This window comes from Salminus brasiliensis, chromosome 21, assembly GCF_030463535.1.
Source record: "Salminus brasiliensis chromosome 21, fSalBra1.hap2, whole genome shotgun sequence".
NCBI lineage: Eukaryota > Metazoa > Chordata > Actinopteri > Characiformes > Bryconidae > Salminus > Salminus brasiliensis.
Window position 1 is genome coordinate 27242858 of NC_132898.1, and position 24917 is coordinate 27267774.

At 43.1% G+C, this 24917-nt stretch overlaps 1 protein-coding gene across 1 annotated transcript in view; it reads left to right on the forward strand.

Annotated features, from left to right (window-relative positions):
- The window catches only part of prickle2b (prickle homolog 2b), a 34324-nt gene that overhangs the window by 3906 nt on the left and 5501 nt on the right, over positions 1-24917 (forward strand). Inside the window, exons 2-5 of the mRNA XM_072665779.1 lie at positions 8801-8984; positions 19832-19945; positions 21179-21316; positions 23680-23883. Of these exons, the coding sequence (XP_072521880.1) occupies positions 8853-8984; positions 19832-19945; positions 21179-21316; positions 23680-23883 (588 nt within the window). The 5' untranslated portion in view covers positions 8801-8852. The remainder of the gene's footprint in view (positions 1-8800; positions 8985-19831; positions 19946-21178; positions 21317-23679; positions 23884-24917) is intronic.

Here is a 24917-nt window from a genome sequence, read left to right on the forward strand (position 1 = left end):
AACGGCGCTTCCCTCCAGGCGCGTCGGTTGACCAGTGATGCCCAGTTGTTGTGATGCACGTGTGTCGGAGGGGGCGAGTGTTGGTCCTCACCCTCTCTAGTGTCGAGAGCATTGCACGCGCTAGGGGGAGAACACGTACAGGCTGGGTAATTGGCTTTAAGGGCTGAAATTACAAGGTATTAGCCAGCTAGCGAGCACTAAATCAGTTAGCAGCCTGAAGCAGTAAGCTAACTTCTTCGTCACAGAATCAGTTTAATCGTAGCTTTGTTATGTTAGCTCATGCTAACTTGCTAGAGAGTTGTGTTGGGGAGTTTGCTAAGCCAAGCTAATCCCAAGACAAAAACATTAGCTAGCCTTATTGCTTATTTATTGCATATTGCTTATTGCTAATGCTTATTTTATTATTATTATTATTATAAGCATAAATGACATTAATAATAATAACAAAGGGTGCATAAAGGTGTTTGTTACTCTTTACTGCATTAATATTTGCATTTAAACTAATGTTTATAGTGTTTTTACTGGTAAAATGTGCTTATTACCCAGATAAATGGTTTTACAGTTGCTAGGTGGCTACTTTTTATTGGGCCTTTATTAAATTAGTTCTAGCATAATAATGACCAGTTGAGTAGCCCTATCTGCACTGGATTTCTTCTAATGTAATGTTTTGAATGGGAGAAGCTATGCTTTTACCAGTTTAAGAAATGGACAGTCAGTGAGACAGATCTTCAGATCTTCTCTCAAATGCTCTCAAGTGTCACATGAGGCTCAGGGCCGCGCACAAGGATCTTCGTCAGATACCTACATGGCACAATGAATAGCTCAGTCCTGAAGATTACAGAGAACAGATCCCGAGGAGCTAGATTTGGCACCTAAGTTAAGAATGTTGGAGAGCCTCGCTCATTTACTTTACAGGAAAACAATAGAGCATGTCTGGCAGCCAGCTGCCTTCAGCTCGTCTGCTGAGGATTGCCCTTTTAAAGAGCTTCAGCTTATTTGGAGTGATGTACTGGAAAAGCCTGCCAGCCTCCTCTGAGATGCCCCGGAGATGCCGAGATCTTTCGGCAACCACATCAAACCAGGTTTAATGGCTTTGAATAAACGGGATTAGCATTAAACATGACACTGTTCCATGTGTCTTCCCTTGAGCTATTGTTAAAGGGGTTAGCGGAGATAGGCCAGCGATGGCCTTTGGGCAGCCGACAGTCTTCCCAAGGACTTCACATCTGGTGTTGCCGGAACGTTCCTCAGAACGCGGCGATTAATCTGGCACGTGAATAACTGCCAGCTTGCATCACGAACACGCATTACAGATTACGGCCCATCTTGATGCCTTGCAGGCACGCTGCACTTCCTGAGCAACTCCGGGGGTTTGGAGGGGGCGGGACACCCCCACTTTTTACGCGCACCCAGCAAAGGTGAGGTCATTTTTTAAAGGCCATTCCATGCCAGCTCTCCCTTGCAGTCTGTGCTTATGGGGTTTGTAATGAAGTCAGCATGTGCAGCTTCTGCTTTCAGTCCCTTTTAATTGACATCATGTTTGGAGGATTCGAAGTGAGGCGCGGAGCAGCACTCCGGGCACTCGGTCTGGAAATTTGGGCCCGGGAAATGCACGAGGCCTGCTAAATCAACTGAGGAAACCCCCTGGCTTTGAGAGTGCCGCGATCCATCCTGGACTAGAGAGGAAGAGTAGACACTTCTTAAGAAACAAAGTCCCACCCGGGACAGACTCCCTGTGTTTATTCCACACAGCTGGTCGAGGCCGTGCTTGGAAATGGCTAGCCTTGCCATTCCAAAGCGTTTCCCAAGCTAAGGCCAAGCTTTTCCGCCCTCTTCCATCTACATCTGAATTTATAGCCTTGCCGAGTTCTCTCATTTCGCCATGGCTGTAGATTGGTAACAATGCATCCATATTCTTAAGGCTATTTTTAACCCGCGCCTAGACGAGACCAAGCAGAATCACAAGGCTGAGGCCAAACCGCAGTTTTCTCTTTTCTCTCCCTGTCTTTTCTCTTTTTTTTCACTCAGTGAATCATCCCTGTTGTTGGAGCACAGCAGGCACAATCTGCAAATCCAATGAGTGTCTTGTCCTGTTAATCACGCATGCATTAGTAATTAGGGATAGTCCTGGGGTTTGATGAGAGAGCAGGCTGCACTTCCCTGCGGCGAGGTTGTCACAATATTCCCGTCCCAAGATTATGCTACATCATTTGAACCTCCATGCGAACATGATTGGTGGCATCAGCCTTTCAGAAAGGGAACATCTGTGTTAGATGGTTCTGGGTGACGTATCTCCTGTATGTACACATCTGTTTTTTTTTGTTGTAGAGGTGCTGAAGGAAAACGAAGATACTTAACTTGAATAAAATGGTCTAATCAAAACAAGCCGGATCAGGTTTGTGAGGCATTGCGTTTAGCATGTAGTCCCATTATTCAGGAGCATCCAGTTCATTGTCTTTATGTAGGCTAGCTTATATATCCTGTAAAGCGGCTTTAAGATAACGCCCGTTGTAAAAAGTGCTGTAGAAACTGTCTGACTATAACTAGTGTTGACTATAACAACTCTGTTGTCCACCAGCCTACACCAGTAAGACTCTTCACCCTACGTTGTCCTACCTGTGTAACATGGTTCAAATGTATGCCCCTCTGGATAAGAGCTTCAGCCAAATGCTGTCAACTGGTCTCGACCATGTCTTGATCTCGGGCCTCCATTGGACTCAGACTCGTCTTCATCATGCTGTGATTTGGACTTGGTCTTGACTTGCTTGGTCTTCATTTGGACTCAGACTCGTCCTGGCCTTGCTCTAATTTAGACATGATCTCGGTCTGGTTCTTGCATAGACTTGGTTTTGACTCTGCTTAGCTCTCATTTGGACTTGATTGAGACTTGGAATCATTCATATTGGGACTAGGTCTTGACTTGGTCTGTTTCTCATTTGGACTCGGTCTTGTCCTGGTCTCTTTCTCATTTGGACTCGACTCATATTGTCCTGCTTTTGCTCTCATTTGGACTCGGTCTTGACTCAGTCTTGCTGGACTCGGTTTTGTCTTGGTCTCTTTCTCATTTGGACTCTGTCTTGCTGTCATTTAGACTCGGTCTTGTCTTGGTCTCTCTCTCATTTGGACTTTGTCTTGACTCAGTCTTGCTGGACTCAGTTTTGTCTTGGTCTGTTTCTCATTTGGACTCAGTCTTGCTGTCATTTACACTTGGTCTTGTCTTGGTCTCTCTCTCATTTGGACTTTGTCTTGACTTAGACCCGTATTGTCTTGCTTTTGCTCTCATTTGGACTCTGTCTTGACTCAGTCTTGCTGGACTCAGTTTTGTCTTGGTCTTTTTCTCATTTGGACTTTGTCTTGACTTAGACCTGTATTGTCTTGCTTTTGCTCTCATTTAGACTAGGTCTTGACTCAGTCTTGCTCAGTCTTCTTGATCTCTTTTATATGGCCTTGGTTTTGCCTCGGCCTAGCTCTCATTTAAACTCTGTCTTATCTTGATCTGACTCATTTTGGCCCAGCTGTGACTCAGCTTACCTCTTGTCTGGACTCTGCCTTGTCTTGGTTTTGCTCTCACTTGGACTCAGTTTTGACCTGGTCTCTTTCTCATTCAGACTCAGTCTCAGGGTTTCAGAAATGACTGGCTCATTTACTACTAAATTATCACACACACACACAAATGTCTGGTTATTAAAGAACCTATAGAGAGTCATTCAGCAAGCCCTGTTCTGCATCACCTGCTTGCTTTCCTTCATCATTAACAGCGTGGGCATGTTTGGGTGAGGCAGTTCTCCATTCTAAGCACAGGCTGAAGTGAAGCCGGCAGCTTTGCCCTTGCTCAAGGATGCAGCTGCTGCAGGAGGAACTGCTCGGAGTCCTAAATTAGAGAAATCAGCCCAGCACCCGCTCAGGAGATCGGTGCGGACCTTCTGCTCTTTGCAATGAGTGGGCAGAGTGTCGTGCTGGTTCACCTTTGGTCCACTTACAGATTCTTCAGAGTGGAGCCTCTCGTTCTGTCCGGATAGTGTAGGCTATATGTTAACAGTAACTGCGTTCACTTTGCCAATCATTTACAGAATGCATAGCGTGAACTTTGGATCATTGCATGGATCATGATTACAGTGATGTACTGTAAGTTGTGTCGTCTTCGGAAAGCACTTATTGGATGTAGAACATCTGCACGTCCAAACAATTGACCAAATTAACATGGCCACAGTATCCACTGTAGCCCAGGGAAAAAGGCTGTCTTCTAGATCATGGAACATTGCTGTGAGGGTTTGATAGAATTTAGCGACAAGAGTGTTAGTGAGGTTAAGATGTTGGATGATCACCACCCCACCTCATTCCGAACTTCCAAACACATCCCAAAAGTATTGTATGGTGCTCCCACATCCATCATTCCAGGGAACACAGCAGTTCCACTGCTCCACAGCTCAATGCTGGGGGGCTTTATACCCCGCTAGCCCATGCCTGGCATTAGGCAGCATGGTGCCAATAGGTTCATGCTTATCTGCTCCAGAGTGTCCTATTCTATTGGCAGTACCTCTCTACAGGGACTAGAAAAACTATGTGTGCGTGCATTTGCACATTTGTGTCACTCATTACTATAAGAGGTGTCCACAAACATTTGGACGCAAAGTGGTCTCCACACCTCAGGTCATTCCTCAGCCCCTGTGGTTGAAGTGGACATTGTTGGCCGTGTCCTCTGATTGCGCACTTAAGCCGGAGATTCAGCTCGTCAGGCCGAGGCCAGCCTGTGCCCCCGCCGCCCGTCCGCCTGTCCGGTGTCTGAGGTGCTAATGGGATTGGCTGTGAGTGGCCAGCGTGTTCTGCTTGTTTCTCTGAGGCAGGCGGGGCCGGAGATCTGACCAGCTGCCTCTCGAGGCACAGAGAGTGAGGTTTGGCAAAGCTGAAGCTGCTCTGCTGGAGACTAACCAGGCGCAAAGTGTTTGACTAGTGTGTGTGTGTGTGTGTGTGTGTGTGTGTTTGCACATAAGTGTGTGTGTGTTTGCAGATGACAGGATGTGTTAAAGGCTCTTGCTGGAATCTGAAGGCTCACCATGTTGAAACCAAATGTGGCCATGTTGACTGACAATGAGGTAGAGTTAGAGCTGGAATGTGGGTTTCTCTGTGTGAGTGAGTGAGTATGTGTGTGTGTGTGTGTGTGTGTGAATGAACCAATACATTCCCATGTATGCATCTATTCAGCCTGCATTCGTGCTGAAGTTCCTGAAGGAACGTGTCCACCTTTCAGGCTTTTAGAATGAGTCTCAGTACAGGGCAGCCAATCAGAGCCGATCTCGTTTACATATATCAGTCCTAAATGCATGTCTGTTGAAAGAGAGGTTGGAAAACGGTCTTGCACATGACGCCTGTTTTGGCTCATAAAACCACTCTCTGGGAAAAGCAAATACAGGGGAAAATTAGCATATGGGCCCTTCAAGACGGATGTATGCAAATGACCACTAATCTGATTGGCTGCCTTGCTTAAAAAGCAGTCCTGGCTACAACACTGTCCTATGTTGACACCACAAAAGCGATTCATTTATAGACTTTTCTGAAGCCTAATCCGAGTCATGAACATGCCTGAGGCCCCTCCCACTCCCACTTAACAACCTATAAATGCCTCTACCTCAATCTTCCCTGTTCACAACGAAGTGTCCGTACCTCGTCACCAGTCACCACCCCGTCACCTCCATTCGAGTCATTTCTTACAATCCTAGCTCCACTTATAAGAGGGGGGTTTGGCCATTTAGCTCAAAGCAGAAGCCACCTGAACTCCAGGCCAAAGTACTCTCAGAACCCCCACCCTTGGCGTTGGCTAGAAAAGCATAAAGCCCCCCAGCATTGAGCTGTGGAGCTGTGTTCTCTGGACTGATGGTTGGTGCTCCATCCAGTACTGTTGGGATGAGCTGGGGTAGTTAGGGGTGAGTTGGGAAGGTGATCATTCAACATCCTGCCCTTACTACCGCACTTGTCACTGAATGCAACCAAATTCTCACAGCAATGCTCCTCCAAACTCTAGTGGAAAGCCTTCTTCCCTGGACAGTAGAGACTGTTGCGCCAACAAAAGCAGGATAAAATATCCTTGATTTCAGAAGAAACGGTGAATGAGCAGGTGTCCGAATACTTTTGTCAATTTAACGTATACTGTCAAATGTACTATATTAAACTTTTTCAATAAAACAAAAGTTCTGTTCACTCTGCAAACCCGTTCACTCAGAACACAGTTAAGAACAACTCAGTTTGGGTCATTTCAACAAACCCCGGTCACTGAGTAACCAAGGTTGGGTCAGAAGAGTTACTTTGACCCAGCATTATGTTATTTTTGCCTTTTTTGATGGGATAATAAATGACTCACTGATTCCGACTCATTAGGATGAGTTAGGAATTAGGATGACTCTCAGGACTTGGTGTAGCATGCTGGGTAACAACACCCCCTTCCTTGTGGTGGTCTAGGGTTCAATTCCCTGTCTGGGCAAACACACCACACTACACCAACAATAGACTCCTCGGCCAAGGCTCCTAACTCTGCATTCGCCCTCCTGTGTAACATTGATTCACTCATTCAGTTTCCTCACACTTGTTGTTGGAGTTGCTGACATTTACATTTAAGGCATTTAGCAGATGCTCTTCTCCAGAGCGACTTACAAAAGTGCTTTGCTATTTACCCAAGAAAAACCTCAGCTAGTTTGAATAGACTAATATTTCAAAGATACCTCTAAGTTTAGACTCTACTAAACACCAGTCAATAAGGAGACCACTCTGCTATTCACCCAAGTATTCCCACAAGAGGAGGGTCTTCAGTCTGCAGTTGAAGACATTTGAGGGATGGCGGGTCGAGCCGAGCCGTACTTGAAGCTCGAAGGGCTCTTGACCATATGCATCAAGTACAGAGGGGCTGGTCCGTTCTTGGCTTTGTAGGTCAGCGTCGGTTGCCATCAGCTGACCCTTCTGCTGGGTTGCTACTGTGTCACAAGCACTGACCCAGTGGATGTGTTACGTAAAGACGACCCAGAAAACTAGCCAGCTCTGTGAAAATGGCCCAAGCAGAACGCCCCAACATGCTCAGTCTAGCCGTTGGGTGGAGAACCAACCCCAGCCGTATTTCCAGTGTTGATATATATATATGCTACAGAAGCTGCCCACTGGCTTCTTCTGTACGTGTGTTTTGAGTCATCTTGTTTTTTGTTCTTTTCCAAGAACAGGGAAATGATTGTCTGTGGTAATCAACCTTAAGCTACGATGCAGCAGATTAGGTGGAAAAACGTTGGAATTTTCCTTTAAATGATGACAACCGTTTTCACGGTAAGCTAGGAGTGTCCTCACCTACCTCAGATGTTCTCAGATGTTCTCAGATGAGTCGAGACATTCAAGCGAGCCAGGAAACGTACAGCAAGCTCGGTCAAGACGATCGTAGGCATATCATAATATTGATAATCTGGAATATGATACTCAGCTCGACTTCACTGTAAACTAGTGCACACATGGAAATGGAGTATTCCTCAGCTGAGCTTTGGCTTTCATGAGTTAGCCATTGGATGAAAAGTGAAGTCTGATGAGTCATGTTTGAGTGGTTTTTAACAGTGAGTCAGCATCAAAAGCTCGTCTCAGAGAGTTGAACATTCGCCCTGCCGGTCGCAGGGTTCTCAAACTCGTTACCGTGACAACTGGAAAAGCTGGAAACGTACTGTTGAGTGTTTCTGTCGGTCGTTGGCTCTGAACATGCAGAGCTTCTGATTTTACATAAGAACCAGCTTTTTACTGATCTCCTTCTGTTGTCTCAGATATCCAAGAAGCTACAAACACGTCCATGTTATAACAAGACCACGTATCTCCAGAAGTGTCTCCAAGAAAATAATGATAATGCACACGGTTTTATTCAGAAAGGGGGGACTCCTGGATGCCGCCACCGTCTAAGCATTGATCTAACCGTTGATCCCGAAATCACGAAATGAACCATCCGTGGCTAGGAGCCCATTAGGATGGTCGTCTGTTCTCCTGCAGGTGCGTGGAGCTGTCCAGCGACATTGCAATGGCTTTACGTTGGCAGCAGTTCAGACTGTAGCGGTTGGTGAACTCCTGGGTGGTGCAGCTGTCTAAGCATTGATCACAGCCATCTGTAACCTTGGGTTCCGGAGGGTACAACTGGCCTTGCATTTTCTGAGTAGGTAGGATGGCCCTCCCTCTCCCCCATCATTGAGCGCAATGCTGGCCAGCACAGGTGTCTGTTACAGTGAAGGGTCACACAAGTGTTTCACTCTAGCCTTTTGTCCATGTTGGAAGGACTGCCAGACACTGCTGAGCTGTGCTGAAACCATGTGGAGATTTTTGTGGGAGGTTGAAAACCGGTGAGCGCTCTGTTAAACGGTGCAGGCGGAGGTTCGGTAGCCAGACGTGGCGACGCAGTGACTGTGATAAAGGTCTACTGAGAGTCACGTATACTAGCCTTCACTGTCTCAGCCATGGTAGCATCGTGTGGGCTTGTGTATTGGACGTTGGAGGTTTTGCCCAAACCTGCAGAATCACTGTGCTGATCTGTATGACTAAGCTTCTACATCTTTATTTACTTGCACCAATCTGAAGTGAAGGGTTCTGCTCTTAAGGTCATGGACTCGATTCTCTTGCTGCTCGGGCATCTTCTGTCCCTGGATAAGAGCGTCTGCTCAACGCATAAATGCACTCGGCCCTGAGCCCATTTTTATTAAACGTCCTCAGGCTCGTAGTTAAACATTTTCCTCAGCCTTTGATTTGGCTCATTGGTAATGGACCAGACTCCTAAGTGTTTTTCTCTGTCTTCCTGCAGGAAGATCTGTCTGCACTGTAAGTGTCCTCGCGAGGATCATGTTGTGACGGTCATGCCTCTGGAGATGGAGAAGACCGTGACCAAGCTGATGTACGACTTCCAGAGGAACTCCACGTCGGACGATGACTCGGGCTGCGCTCTCGAGGAGTACGCCTGGGTTCCTCCTGGCCTCAAACCTGAACAGGTACTCTAACAAATGTTAGGGAAGCATTTAAAAAGGCACAAAAAGTGCTGTTGTTACTGTGCCTTTAAGACTGATATATGTAAAAATACCTGTTCTGATTGGCTGCCCTGTATCTGCATTTATATTTATTGAAAAAGCAGTCAAGGCTGGAACACTCCCTGTAAACATAATGGCAACTGGTGAAGCTAATGTGCTGAAGGCAGAATAGGGGAATATACATATATGGACAAAAGTATAGGGACACCTCCACATTACACCTACAGGAGCAGTAATCTACACTACATGGACAAAAGTATAGGGACACCTCCACATAACATCTACGGTAGCTTTTCTGACATCCCATTTTAAACCCATAGGCATTCATATGGAGTCAGCCCCCTCTTTGCAGCTCTAAGTAGGTCTGGAGCTCTGCAGTTATTGAGTCGGAGACTTTTCTGCACTATGCGCTGAGCTCAGCACTCGGCGACCACGCTTTGCAACTTTGTGTAGTCTGCCACTTTGCTGTGGCTGAGTCGCTGTGGTTCCTGAACGCTTCCACTGTTCAATAATACCACTCACAGTTGATGATGGAAGATCTAGGAGGGAGGAAAGTATCACCAACTGACTTCTTGTTGCAATGGCGGCATCCTATTACAGAACCACGCTGGAATTCAGTGAGCTGTGTAGAACCACACATTTTGCTCACTATGTGTGTAAAGGCATACTGCACGGCCTGGATGGTTAGGAAGTGTGTCCCAATACTTTTGTCTGTTTAGTGTATGTAAATAAGTAGGGTTTTGTGACATCCTGTCATGAAGGGTTAGGTCAGACACAGAGTGATGAACACTCGCAGAGTGTTATTTAACAAACAAAACTATCCAGATCTCAGAAAGTACCACCTCGAGGTTCTTGGACTGTGAACATAAAATCCAATACATTTAGTTTAGTAGATCGAGTAGATCATGGGAGCCCCTTAAATACCCCAGCCTCAGGTGAAGCGCATCAACTACACAAGAATCAAACACTGAACATGAATCAAAACACATGAACAAGAATCATGACTCTGAACCGAACACACATGGCGTAAATCATGTGGACGCGGTTCTGACACATCCCAACAACGGTCGATTGCAGCTTATTTTTCACCTAAATGAACTGTATGGACTGGGGACCGGTTAGGACATTTAGAGACAATTTGACAATTTTTTTTTTTTCATGACATGGACGCTTTAATCGACAAAACCAGTTCATCTGCTGTAACAAGGCTACCTCACACACTTAAACCACCCTCCACAGGAGGCTTTACTGTAGCTTTATTGCCTTCGCTTAAACAAGCACGAGGACCGGCTGCCGAACCTGAGTTCAGATCCAGTTTTAAAGCATGAACTTTGTTTTGAAATCAAACGTCCTTGAAAACACGTCTCTTTACAACGTCCCCGGCCTGTTAGTTACGCACAAGCCCCTGGCTTCAGAGCGTCCTCGCGCCGGCTTTATTACCGCGCTGCGTGCGGCTCGCTCTCTTTATTGGCCAGTTAAATCATTCATAGGTACGACTTTCATTTTCTTCATGAACTGAAAGCCGGCCTTATTACTAGAGCAGCAAAGCAGGTCAATAAGCAATAAGCCCTTTCTGCTGTCTCCATTTTGTGTCCTCAGAGGTCAGCCAAGGTTTGGCTGGTCAATGAATTTTTTTCTACAGGGTTCTCCAACCAGCAGTAAAACCCAGTATCAGCTGATGTGGAACTGACTGTGGGCTAGAAACGTTTGCCTACAGCATAATGAGACCAATTTGCAGTTAATGTAAAAAAGACATGGTCTTTTGTTTAACATGCTTAAAGGGATAGTTTGATGAGGAAATCAAATGTGCATAAATCTGCCCAACCCCAAAAACGGTCAAAAAAGGCTACCAGTCCAGTCCTGGTGACCTGTGTAGAATAGGCTGATATTTGTAAAAGCACAGACATCCTAAATACAGTGAATCCAGTAAAAACAGGGGGGTTTAGCCTAGTTTCCAGTTTACTGATCAGCCATAACATTAAAACCTGCGAATTGAATACAATTGATTGTCTGGTTATTGTCAGATAAGAGTCAGATCTTGAAGGTGATGTGTTTCAGCAGCATAAGAATCTGAGACTTTTTGACGAGAACCAGATTGTGATGACTAGACAACTAGACAGTTAGAGGCTAAGAGCATCCCCAAAACATCAGGCAGGTTTTGTGGGGTGTGGAGGGGTCAATACCTACCAAAAGTGCTCCAAGGAAGGACAACCACTGAAATCAGCTACAGGGTCATGGCCCCACCTTACAACTTACAGGATTTAAGGATCTGCTGCTAAGGTCTTGATGCCAGATACCACAGGATGCTTTTAGAGGTCCATGGTTTGATGGGTCAGAGGTGTTTTGGCATCATGAGAGGACCTAGACAGTGACAGATTGGTGTATAATACATTAAATTGGTTTACATTTTGGTAAAAGTGCGGAGTAGTAAAATTTCCATCATTTCAGGGATTACGAGATTTTGGAAAATGGTCATTTAATAATGAGTTATGACACCATGACCACATGGGGAAAAAAGAGAAGGAAAATGTAGGATATGGACTCTGTGATGATGAAGGATATGAGCTCTCAGTGAGTCTCTAGTCAACATTTCAAGAGCCCTTGGTTTACTTGGTTTACACTATGCCACCCCTGCTGTTGAATTATTGCCATTTCCTGCTGATTTCGGCCAATAAGAGCGCAGCCATCCTGACGAGGAGACAGATGGATGCGTGGAAGTTGCCGGGGTATGAGAACAGCCAGTACGCACCATGTTATTAGCAAGCCATTAATTATTCCTCTCACAGCGCAGTCCGAGCTCTAGCGTCTGCAGTTTTACCCAGAGACAATGCAAACCTTAAGGCCGCGAGGGATTCTTGAGGCCTTTCTTAATGTGCTCACCTACAGATCGGAAATGTAGGACGTTCGGATTTACCGCCGAAAGGAAGGGCAGAAAAAACAACAGCCCGCTTCTCTCCTCTAATTAGGCGTTTTCCAGACGCTAATCCGTAACAACTTACTTTGAAGTGTGTATAATTTTAGCAGAGAAGACAACGAACGTCACTAGCAAATACCGCCCGTTACTGAGCGGAAAAGAGAAACAGAGGGATGTCAGAGACCAACACTCACCACTGCAGCCAAAAGCACACATGATTGGTAATTAGTTTAGTGATCCAATTATGTTGTCTTAGCGGTGTTGAAGGAACATCGCCCAGAGGCGTTTAAACTGGTCCATTAAGCTACAGAGCAGAGGATTCACACGGCTGCTATTCTTCTCCCAATGCTCTTTCCCTCAGCGTCCTGTGGCTGAACTGAGATGCTCATCCAGAAGGTTGCTGAAATATCTGAAAAGAAGAGGAGCGCTAGGGTTTGTTGGGCCAAAGCTACAGGCTTTTATTAGTCGCTAGGCTGTGCAGCATTGACGGCTGTTTCAACGGAGAGTGTTCGTGTCAGTAGTGATGTATGTCCTAGTTGGCTGACTGCTGTCTTTCACTCTCCATGGAAAAAAGGAAGAGGAATGTAGTCTGTAGCCCAGTTTTTTAATGTCTCTAACAAAATCAGAGTTCCCTGAGATGGAAAATCTCAAAGCGGAAAATTTATCAGGGATACGACAGCTCTTCCGTGCCCATACAATGGTTTTACAATATGGTACGGCTGGACGTTACGGGAAAGGCCTATAACTTTTGGTTATGGATTGTACTTCACTGGGATACATGCTTCCTGCAGTGATTTTCAGAATGCCAAAAATGATATCTTGGCAAGACAGAAGACCTGAACTCCTACACAGTGGCCTGTTTTGAAGCTCCCTCAGTTAAACTATTAGACGTTTGACATGAAATGGAAATGTGTATGATTTATAAAGCCAGAAGCGAACTGGAGTATCGTCTTCTCAAGCGAGGAAGGGAGTCAACTTCTGAAACTTTATGACATTACTGGGTTTTATATGGTGGCAGTTGGGTTGTGTTTTATCTCAGAAGGATGTTTTTGTGGAAAGGTGTGAACTCCTCACTCCTCAGTGCTCTCTAGCAGCTCAACGTGGCCCCTCAACGTTTCAGTATTTGTGTATCTGAGCTGATTTCCACTCTGCCAGTAAAACTCTACTGGCTACTTAAAGGCCACATTGCTTTTCACTTTGAGATTGTTGTAAAAGTACTATATTTTCCTACATTTTTTCTATAGGTTTATTATTCGGTCATTAATAATAATTCACAAACTACTGTAAATTATTTGGTTTAGCATATTATGTGGATATCCCTCAGGGTTCTATTTTGGGGCCTATTTAATTGATGTTAATTATGGCAGTAATGTGGTTATGAGAGGGATGAAACATGGGCTTAAATACAGGGTTAAATAGTTAGTTGTTTATAGATGTGGTGACTTTATCTAATGAAATTGTCATAGTAGTCGTAGCAGTAATAAAATATGACAAGTTCTCTAAGTAAAACAACTTAAAGTTGAATAATATTTATTTGTTGATTAATAATCTAATATTATGAGCCAATTTAAAGGCATTGTAGTAGAAATTGTACAATGACAGTTTTTCTGAGACCAATATGGATATCAATAACAGATTATAGGCTTCTCAAGGAGTAACATGCTGACAGAATATAATTCAGACTATCAACAGCCTAGATTTTGTAACAAGCAGATGCTGGTAAGACTTAGATATTGACATTTGGAGTTGAACAGCATTTTCTGCTGACATCAGGCCAATACAGATACTCATTAATACTTATCTCTACTTTTTAGTACTGAAAACTATCCCAGTGTGTCTCCTAGTGAGTCATTTTAGAGGGTTTTAAGCATTGTAAAAGTTACTTTGTTTTACACAATGAAATATTTATGTTTTAGTTCAGCAGTGAAGCTATGAGGCTAGCCTGATATAGCTAACAGGTAGTTTACAATATAAAGAGACACAGGTACAAGCTATACAAACAGCTATAACATGTGGGGTACAGATCTTCACAGGTCTTAAACTTAAATGTGAGTTTAGTCAGAAAAATATCAAGATATTAGTTCCATATTGGTGGTAGTTTATGATTACTTTTGGTCTTGAAAGACATCCCAGTGTGTCCTTAGAGTCATTCTGTCATTTGACTGCCAGTAGAAAGGTATGGTAAAACAGTTATACTCTCCTGGGATACATGAGATATTAATGCTGCATTTATTGCATATGGAAAAGTGTCAAGATCTGATTTGTAATAATAGTTCCATATTTCTATTGATTAATAATTGTGAGTTGATGTCATCAAAATCAGGCCGGTTCTTTTTAGTCCAAAAAACTGTCCCAGCGCACCCTTACTCATTCCATTTGGCTGTTCCGTGCCCATAGAATGATTTTACAATGTGGGAAATTATAACCTTTGGGATTTTTGGCTTATAGACTTCATTGGGATTCACTTTGGGATATGATTAGCAGAATGATTTCATGTAATGAAGCACAATATTGATTGGTAATTGCTCAATACAATCTCAGTTCATTCAGTATTATTGTCCCAAAAAACCTTCTAGTGTTCCTTTAGTCGTTCTCCTGTTTGTCCTCCAGAAAGCCGGCTGTTGACCCTCAAATCAACAGCCCTATCTCAGCATCTCGGGATGCGCAAGGCAGTTGCCAGACCTCAAGACTTGATGACAGGCTGCCAAATCTCCGTCCACTGATTGCAGTGATTTCCACTAGCTGCTGATCCATGTGGGAGTTTTAGGGGGCGCAGACCCGCGTCCATGAGACCTCAGCACACGTCTTTCCCACCGAGCGGCGCAGTGTTATTGTTGGGAGGGAGCACCGTAATTTATCGGGTCTCGGCCGCTGCTGGCGTTCAGTGTAATTTTCAGAAATCCCTTGGCAGCCTCCAGTCCGGCCCTCGGCGAAACCCCGGTGGCCGGCGGGCCGGCCAACACAAGCAGCGGTAGAGCCATCAGGCTGCACTTAAAGCGATCGGCTCTAGTGAAGGGGTATACGTGAGCCCCTGGAAATGAGTGGAAATCCGCCTGCTCTTCACGGAACGAGGCCGTGGATCCGTATCTGAGTATTCCCAAGCGTCTCCCAGCTGGCGTGAGAAACACTTCTTGATGACTTTTAGAGACAAAAGGAGTGAGAAAGCACAGCATCTGCGATATTGCATTATTGCATTATTATTGCCTTAGTTTGGCGTGTAATCAGATTCACACTGTTATAAATTGGGAGTTTTAATAAAGCGATTTATAAGCTGGTAAAACTGCTAACATACAAAATTTGGGCACTGTTTTACATTTGTCTTGTATTCACAACTGAGTGTGTCCACCAGGCTCTGTTTTCCTGCAGTCAATGATTTGAAAGGGTCCATATGAAAAAGTGAAAATATGAAAGTTTCCTTTTCGCGAAGTTTGAGCACTGATACTTTAAAAATATACAACTTTTTTTGCCATTCATACAAGTCCATATTTGGAAACTACACTCGCAAAAAAGGCTCATTTACATATCAGTCTTAAAGAAACACTATCAGAAAATTGCCATTTCTTGCTCGTGGGCTCCACAGCTAAAGGACACATTTTTCTGGACGAGCTGGGTGATACAGACCAGTCACAAAAAGTGAAAGAAGCATATGGAATGAGATGGAAAATGTATAATACTACTACTACTAATAACAGTAATCATAATATTATTATTATGTATTATTATATAATAAAAATATTTTAATAATTATACATTGTATTTATAAATGTATATATTTTGTTAAGCACTTTCTTCAAAAGCTCTTCCAAGTGCTTAATAAACACATAAAAAATGGCTATGCATTAAAATAAACACACATAAGCACACAAAAAAATATTGATAATAATAGTTAATGAAAGTGAGATAATTGACTAAAATAAACAATATGAAAATAGAGATATTGGTATATAAAATAACATAAAAATACAATACAAAACAATAATACAGTACAATAAAAGTGCATTAGCAGCAGTATGCGTCCCTTATCCCTTATCAACATTACTAAAGAAGCAAACTTCCTAAACCCAAGCATCTATTGGCCAATGGACTACATTTGGAATAAGGAGTAAGACTGTGGGATTGTGTTTGCTGAAGTATCGCTTTAATATAAAGAAAAGCACAGCCAGGGTTTTGATACTCTCAGCTTCCAGCACCGCCTCACTGAGCTTTTATCCGTGACAGTTATAAATCACGCCTCATCCAGCATCCATTTCACTCGGGTTTATGGGGAGGGTTTATAGAGTGTGTGCAGGGCTGCTGGGGCAGATGGAGCCCAGCCCTATATCAGATTAAGTCATTAGCTATTTAAGCCCCATATAATGGGGGTGGGTGGTCAGGTGGTCTGGACTGTTGTGCCGTTCTCAGATTGTCCTTGTCCACCGTGAATTTCACTCGCTATCATTTTCCCTTCTCCAATTTTCCATTCGAATGCTTTAACACTTTAATGTCAGAGCAAGAAGAGCCTTTAACCTTCTCTTCTCTTTTAACAGCATCTCCAAACCGGCAGCGTCACAGGAGAGGGAATAACCTACTTAACTTTCAATGGAAGTCAATGTAAAAAGATTTTATTCCAAATAATTTAGAAGCATTTCTATTGGTTCATTCATCAGGAAATGTGTACATAGATACACTGCCAGCTACAGATTGGCATTGTAGATAGGATTAACATGCATTTCTGCCGATGGGATCAGGTTCGGACATTACTTGACCACATAAAAACGGCAGGTGCAAACACTCCCAGTAGGCATTGTGATTCTAATCGGATTGTAGCGAAACAGACTGACAGTCAGACACTCGCAGTAACGCAATCAAAGAGGCTTTAATGTGAAGGGCAAAACAAAATAACGTAGTCAGAGTCCAGGCGTGGGTCAAAAAAGTCAAAAAACAGAGTCAGAAACATGGCAGAAAGACCGCTCATCATGTCGCTGGACAACAGTGGCAATATTTAGCAAAGCATTGACTAAACAAACAGACTTATAAAGACTAGAATACGATATCACAATGTTTGATGAATGGGAGAATGTCTTGTGATTGGTTGAGTCCGTGTCCATGTGATCAGCAGTTGCATTCTGGGAGCTGTAGTGTTGAGTAGGTGCTTGTACATTGACTGAGTGAGGAAAGTTTGTCCTTTAAACTACAGAGTCAGTATCAGGCGTGGAACAGATTAGAGTTGGATCACACAGACCACGTTCAGAGGTGATCGGAGGCGCATCTTACCCACATTAATCCAAGTCCTGGATACAGTTAGGAAAACAGCAACACACCTGTTACAAGTAACTATTATTACTGGTATGGATCTCTCGCGGTGTGTGTGTGTATGTGTGTGTGTGATTATGCTTATGTACAAGTAGATGATCGACCACAACTGGCAGTATTACAGAGTTATAGTCAGAGTACCCTTGCGGATTAAATAGGCCTTCACCTTTTCTAATAATGCTATTATGGGAATGTGAGAATCATCTACTCCACCCAATGTCGCTCAAAATCATACCCGACCCGAGAAACCACCGGTTACAGGAAGTGAAACTAAACTCGTATCTCGGAAATCACATCTCGCCTGTTCACACCGGGGACGCATTCCAGTGCAAAGTGTAAACAGGCCAGAGTAGATCCAGGTACAATCCAGATCACAAGCACATGTTAATGGCAGGTGTAAACAGGCAAAAGCAGAGAAACCTGATGAAACACATCAATAAAAGGTGTTTCCATAGCGACGTGAATGGTGTTCTGAAAGTCTGCCTCACTCAGACACTACCACATTGCATGCAGCAGTAAAGGCAGCACTGATCCTTCACCCTCACCAATCCTTAAAACCTCCCCATCTTCTGGAGCCCGACCACTTTTATGAGAAACAGTCGGTTACAGCAACTTGCTCTTTACACTGGAAAACAGATGAAACACATCAATAAAAAGTGTTTCCATAGCGACACAAATGATGGGAAAAAAAACGACCACAGTGCATCCAACAGCAAAGGCAGCACTGAGCTTCTTTCATACACTCACAGAACCACGCTAGCACTTTACTACGACCATCATAGACATGCAGTACAATCTGGACCCTGGAGGGGGGCAGATTAGTGAGTTAAAGGAGACAAAGCTGAATTCTCCAAGCGGGTCACCAGACGCTTGAGTAAAGACAGGGTTAAAAATCATGTAGATTAATTCATTGAAAGCTGTTAATTATTCTGCCTGTTATTAAATGAAGGGGTCGTTGTAACAAAGGCTATTATGAACAAAACTGCTGATTGTGTCTCATCATTTAGCCGCAAAGGATGGAGTGCATATCTTAGCAATATGGTTAATTACTGTAATTAGAATCAGGCTGAGCTGTACAGATAAATACGCAAATGTGCACACACACACACACACACACATACACACACACACATACACATACATACATACAGTCTGGAGATAAGGAAGCCTCCATGTCAGCATGGCTGCGGATGTCAAAAGGCAGATTCCATTAACTTTACGTTGTTCGTCTATAAATCACCTTGACTGTTATAGCTGTGTGTGTGTGTGTGTGTGTGTGTGTGTGTGTGCCTGTTTGAAAGAGGGAATATTAGGGGGGGAGGGGTTAATAAGAATAGGGAGTAAACAGTACAGTGCTGCTGTGGTTAGGCTTGTGCAAAAAGGTATTTAGCTGATTATTATATATATATATATACTGTATTATATATATTATTTGTATTATAATTGTAATATATATATATATATATATATATATATATATATATATCCATATTTGTCAAATCAGAATGAAAAAGCTGCTTATCTGGGCAGGACGTGTTTATTTACTCAGTGAAACACTGATATTAGAATCTATACTAATAACATTCTTACAGTAGGTTGAGGTTCTCCATCGCTGTGTTTATTAGAACATCTCCAAAGTTCTCCTCATGGGACTGTATATATTATTTATAGTCATCATATCAACACCTGGTTTGGTGGTAAATCAGGGCTTAATGATGGTAAATCAGGTGAGCTGCTGCTGCTGCTGCTGCTGATGGAGTTGAACACATCCTCCACGCTGTGCTGGCTGGACTGGGGGGGGCGTCCAGGAGAAACCTGGAGGAACCAAGCTCTGTTCTTCAGACTAGCTCACCGACAAGATCTCACTACTTTCTTCAGAATGAGAAAATTTTGTTCCTTTTTACTGGATTTATGTTTATCTGCATTTAATTAGATCTGGAGATTTTACAGTAAACACTCTCCTATAGCTGAGATGAATGCTTCTAAATAAAGGGATTAGATGCTTAAAACTATATTATTAATGTGTAGAATATATATAATAATAATATAAATGAGAGATATATAATCATGTAAATTAGATGTTGGAAAATAAAATTAATAAAATAAAGCACACATTTATACGTAGAGAAATTACTTAATCTTAGAGGAATTTTCAAGAAATGTGTCAGATATGAGGCTCTGTAATGGGATAGTCATGCCAGCCATGCACTGGAATCATTAGTCTCGCTCGTACTCTAAAAGGTTTGTGTATTTTGTGCATCATAAGTGTTCACACATCCTAATGTTTGATTTGCTAGCAGGGCAGCGGGGCATTATTTGTGCATTGTTAGCTCTGCTGTTGAAGTTATTGCTTTGTAGGACTGTAATTAATGCTTTCAGCGATGCCCGCGTTTATGTGGAGGTGCTCTTCATGTTTTATAATTGCAGATAAAACGCAGTGCTTTGTAGATGGTAATTGCAGAGCTTTTGGCAGCCAATTAGTGGGCCTAATGGTATGCGGGAAACAATAGGTGTGTATTGTAATGGTGTTTAATTGCTCAGGGTAATGGATGGTGACTCAGTGGTGTGTGTTTGGATGTGTGTGTGTGTGTGTGTTGAACCGCAGGTGCATCAGTATTACAGCTCCCTCCCAGAGGACAAGGTACCATATGTGAACAGCCCTGGAGAGAAACACCGTATCAAACAGCTCCTGCACCAGCTACCCCCCCACGACAATGAGGTGAGACCTCCAGGCCTTAGATTGGATAACGTTCAGAGCACTGGAAAAGTGTCCATGCGCTTGACATTGGAATACTGGAGTCGGTTATAATCAGCTCTTTTCTAGGCAAAATAAAAAAAGTCTTTGGCTCTTTTCACATATAAAGACCCTCATGAAAAGGAAAGGGTATTGTATTGTAGGGCTCTGCCTGGTAATGATTAACTTGTTACCATGGTAACAGCCCCCCAGTGACACTACTAACTCATTTATTTATTGATTGATTTCAGGCAAACTTTAGCAAGACGCTAGGATTCCCAGTGTGAGCATAATTGAGCTTTTACAAGTTTGATTATGTGAAATCCTAGATTTACTTTGCCTTGCATAGATGGGATTTTTATACATAAAAATATACATTATTAATATATATAAATAAACACATTTTTATTGTTAGCTTTTTTCTATTTTATTATCTCACTTTCATTTACTATTATCAATACTATTTTATGTGTGATTATTTTAGTGCATTGTACCCATTTAAGTTTTTTTCTAATATTTGACGCTATTTAAATAAAAATGTATTATTATTATTATACATTAAGATTCAGGTTCACTTGCTATTGGAGCACCAGAAGCATCTCAACATAAACATACATGTACAAATACAGTCATACAAATACAGGAGCTAACAGTGTAACGGTGAGTAGTTACACAACCTTCAGTGAATTATTGCAATTATACCCCAGGTCTAGTTCTGGGGCCGGATTCACTAAAAGCTTTTCTAAAAAAAAAATCCTTACTTAGAATCTTAAAATAAACACTAAGAGGGTCTTAAGCAAGCTTTTAAATTCAATTCTTGAAAAAAAAAAGTTCTCAAATGTTTTCGCCATTTTTAATCTTTTAATAATAATTTAATTATTGAATTGAACTCTTACAGTTGTAGGAATATCCATTGTTCTTTTCTATTTGAAGAATTACTATTTACCTAACTGTTTTTCTTAAGAATAAAGTTAGGACAAAATAACACATCCAATAAGAATTTCTTTCTTTGGAAAGCCGGTCCCCATTACCCTGTAACAATAGATTCTGAGACGCAAAACCTGATTAACAACAAAGCTTATTTACAGCCGTTAAAAGAAGAATAGCTCTGATCTGTAATGGAGCACTGCGGCATTTGAAAGCTGAGGAAGGGTCATACAGCTCTCTGTTTTCCACCTCAGATTGCCGCAATTATGAATGTTCTCCTCTGGTTTGCAGGTGCGGTACTGTAACTCTCTGGATGATGAGGAGAAGCGGGAGCTGAAGCTGTTCAGCAATCAGAGGAAGAGGGAGAACCTGGGGCGAGGAAACGTCCGGCCTTTCCCCGTCACCATGACCGGAGCCATCTGCGAACAGGTACAGCTGGGGCTACTTACACCACATCTGTCTGATTATGCTGCAGTGACACTTTCAGGGCCTGAAAACAAGAGACATTCTGTTGAAGGTGCAGATTCTTCACTTCCAGTCTCATTCACGTCTGTTTTTTTGTTTGTTTGTTTTTTGTTTTTTTAAATGGGAAAAGGTTGGGGATTCAGAGTCGAATGTAAATCAAATGTGTATGTAATAATCATAACATACATATTTAATTAAATATGCAATTATGCATTTAAATTTAATAATTGAATCACTATAGACCCTGACATGTAAAGGACCTCTAAAATTGATCAGTTCAGCACTTGAAAACATCAGCCTGTGTGAACTCTATTCTGTCTAGCACCTACAGACAGACACATAGACAAAGATAAAGGAGAAGACAAGGTCAGTGCAGCAACAAAGCAGATCTCTCTTTAGCCCTGCTGTCAGTAACATTCTCCTGCTTTTCTCCTCTTGACGGTTAATCCTGACTTGAATTATACACATAAGTGAATTAGGACTAAGTATAAGCTGGATTTAAAAGTCTGAGCCCACCTGCCGGCCCTCAGTCCCCTTCTGCTGCACCCTCACACACAGATGGCCCACCAACGTGCTTTTAAAACCCCCACCTTTACTTTGCACTTAGATTTGCTGGGTCTGACGTCATGTGCCATGATTCTGTCAGTGTAAGTTATGTAGCTAATAATTAAACAAGTGGGGAACCAGGGCCTTCTCAGAGAATACCTGCTTTCTAGAAATACAGAAATAAAAAATGTAGGTCTATAATTCCAGACTGGATCCATCTGCTTCTCTGCGTACTTAGTTAGCCTCCTTTCACCCTGTTCTTCAATGCTCAGGACCCCCCCCCCACACACACACAGGACCACCACAGAGCAGGCAGGTATTATTTGGGTGGAGAGTCAGTCTCAGCACTGCAGTAACACTGACTGACATGGTGGTGGTGGTGAGTGTGTTAGTAGTGTGTGTTGTGCTGGTGGTACAAGTGGATCAGACACAGCAGTGCTGCTGGAGTGTTTAAACACTGTGTCCACTCACTGTCCACTCTATTAGACACCCCTACCTAGTTGGACCACCATGTAGATCTGTTGTTGCACAGTTTGTGTTGGTCATTCTCTAGTCTTTCATCAGGCCTCACAGGACGCTGCTGCCCACAGGACGCTGTTGGCTGGACATTTCTGTCACTCCAGCAGCGCTGCTGTGTCTGATCCACTTCTCGAATCAACACTAGACACACTACTAACACCACCACCACCATGTCAGTCAGGGTCACTGCAGTGCTGCTCTGTGGTGATCCTGTTGGGGGGGGCTCTGATTTCCGCTATAAAGAGACCTGGAGGCCATGCTATTAGGTTAATAGCTGTCTTCTCATCACTGTTATCAGATGGGCGATAGATGAGTGATAGGAGGGGTTTATGCGGCCTGCTTGTCCTCCGATAACACTCCTGACTATTGATCTATTCCCCCACCCCACCCCTGACCTCTATATGTCACTGCGATGGATGATTCCCCAAGTCGGCATAATTTATGAATACGTGTCAAATTCTTAATTCAGTGCTTCTCAGCCCCGGTTCTGTGGATGTCGTGCACGGCTCATTTCCGTGCTTTCCCAGTTCTAACACAGCTGTCTCAGCTCACACATTGCCATGTTGTGCCACATATTTGCAAGCAGCTCATTAACTGTGTTTATCTGAGTCTCTGTTGAGGAATTGGTCTATCATGGCCTTGTTTGACTGTATCTTCGGTCTCCTCAGAGCGCCTCTCAGTCTGCTGTCAATGATCTAAGCTAGGCCCCTGGCTGCAGCCTGTCAGGGTAAAGTGGGTGGGAAGGGGGGAGGGGTCTAGACCATGTAATAGTGAACATTTATATATTTACATTAACATACACTATATGGAAAAAAGTATTGGGACACCTGCACATTCACTGATTCTTCCAAAATCAAGAGCTTATTCTGCTTGTTTAACCTGTTGGAGGAACTGTCCAGTCCAGCATTGCTGTGAGCATTTGATTTGGTCAGGATGTGAGATAATGGCTTTATTTCACTCAAGCCCATGCCTGGCATTAGGCATGGTGCCAATAGGTACATGTTTATCTGCTCCAGAGAGTCCTATTCTATTGGCAATACTTTTCTACAGGGGCTAGACAAGCTGTGTGTGTGTGTGTGTGTGTGTGTGTGTGTGTGTGCGCAATTGCACATCTGTGTTATCATGGGTGCAACTTAAAGTAGCTGAATGCATTTGTTTGTCCACAAACATTTGGACATGTTAATAAGGGTTCAAGACTGACCGTCTGTTATCCTCTTTCATCCTTCTCTCTCTCTCTCTCTCTCTCTCTCTCTCTCTCACAGTGTGGTGGTCAGATTAACGGTGGTGATATTGCTGTGTTTGCATCACGGGCGGGTCACGGTGTGTGTTGGCACCCGCAGTGTTTCGTGTGCAGTATCTGTGATGAGCTGCTGGTGGACCTGATCTACTTCTACCAGGATGGGAAGATCTACTGTGGTCGACATCACGCTGAGAGGCTTAAACCCCGCTGCTCGGCCTGCGACGAGGTACTGCTCCTTCACCTCCATCATTGCTCCATGTAGTTTCTGTTGTCTGCAGTGTTATAGAACTTGATAAAAGACCTGGGTCAGGTCCATTGGAACAGGAAAACAAGATGTACACTAAGTGGACAAAAGTATTGGGACGTCTGCTCATTCATTGCTATTTCCGAAATCAAGGGTGTTAAACAGAGTTCAACCTGCTTTTGTAGGAGTCACTGTCCTTACAGTCCAGGAAAGAAGGCCTTCTATTAGTTTTGCTGTGAAAATTTGATTGCATTCAGTGATAAGAGCAGTTCATCCCAAAAGTACTGGATTGAGCTTATCATTCCATCATTTCATCATTCCAGAGAACACAGTTCCACTGCTCCACAGCTTAATGCTGGGGGGCATTAGGCACGGTGCTAATAGGATCTTGTTTATCTGCTCCACAGAGTCCTATTCTATTGGCAGTATTTCTCTACAGGGACTAGACAAGCTTTGTCAGCAATTGGAGCAAGTCAAAGGAGCTGAGTACATTCATTAGAAGGGATGTCCACAAATATTTGGACATATGGTTTATAATAGAATATACTTTTTCATAATTTACTGTCAGATCTATTTGAGCAACTGCATCAGCCACAGTGATACTCTTTAAACCCTTCGGTATATTTTCAGAGCCAACATGCTGGTATGATGAATACGAGTTGTGAAATTGGCAAACACTCTGAAGTACATGCATTTTTAAACACATAGATTATGAACTGTAAAGACTGAGCTTGATAAATGGCAGTGTTAATCTAATAGGCTTTCATGCATAATTTAGGTATAAGGCCCTTTGTCCTGTATCTGTATCTGCCTTTGATTTGGATGTGGTACCTGCAGTGTTCACTATTCAATGCCAGTAGTGCTCTGCAGAATATTGAAGTGTTTATCATACATCAGATTCATCACCACATTTCTTCAAATTAATTTGACCAGCTCTGTTATCCACTCATATAGATTATACATGGTTATTTGGCGCAGTAGCCCATGGCTAAGGCTGCTGCAAATGCTGCCATTGG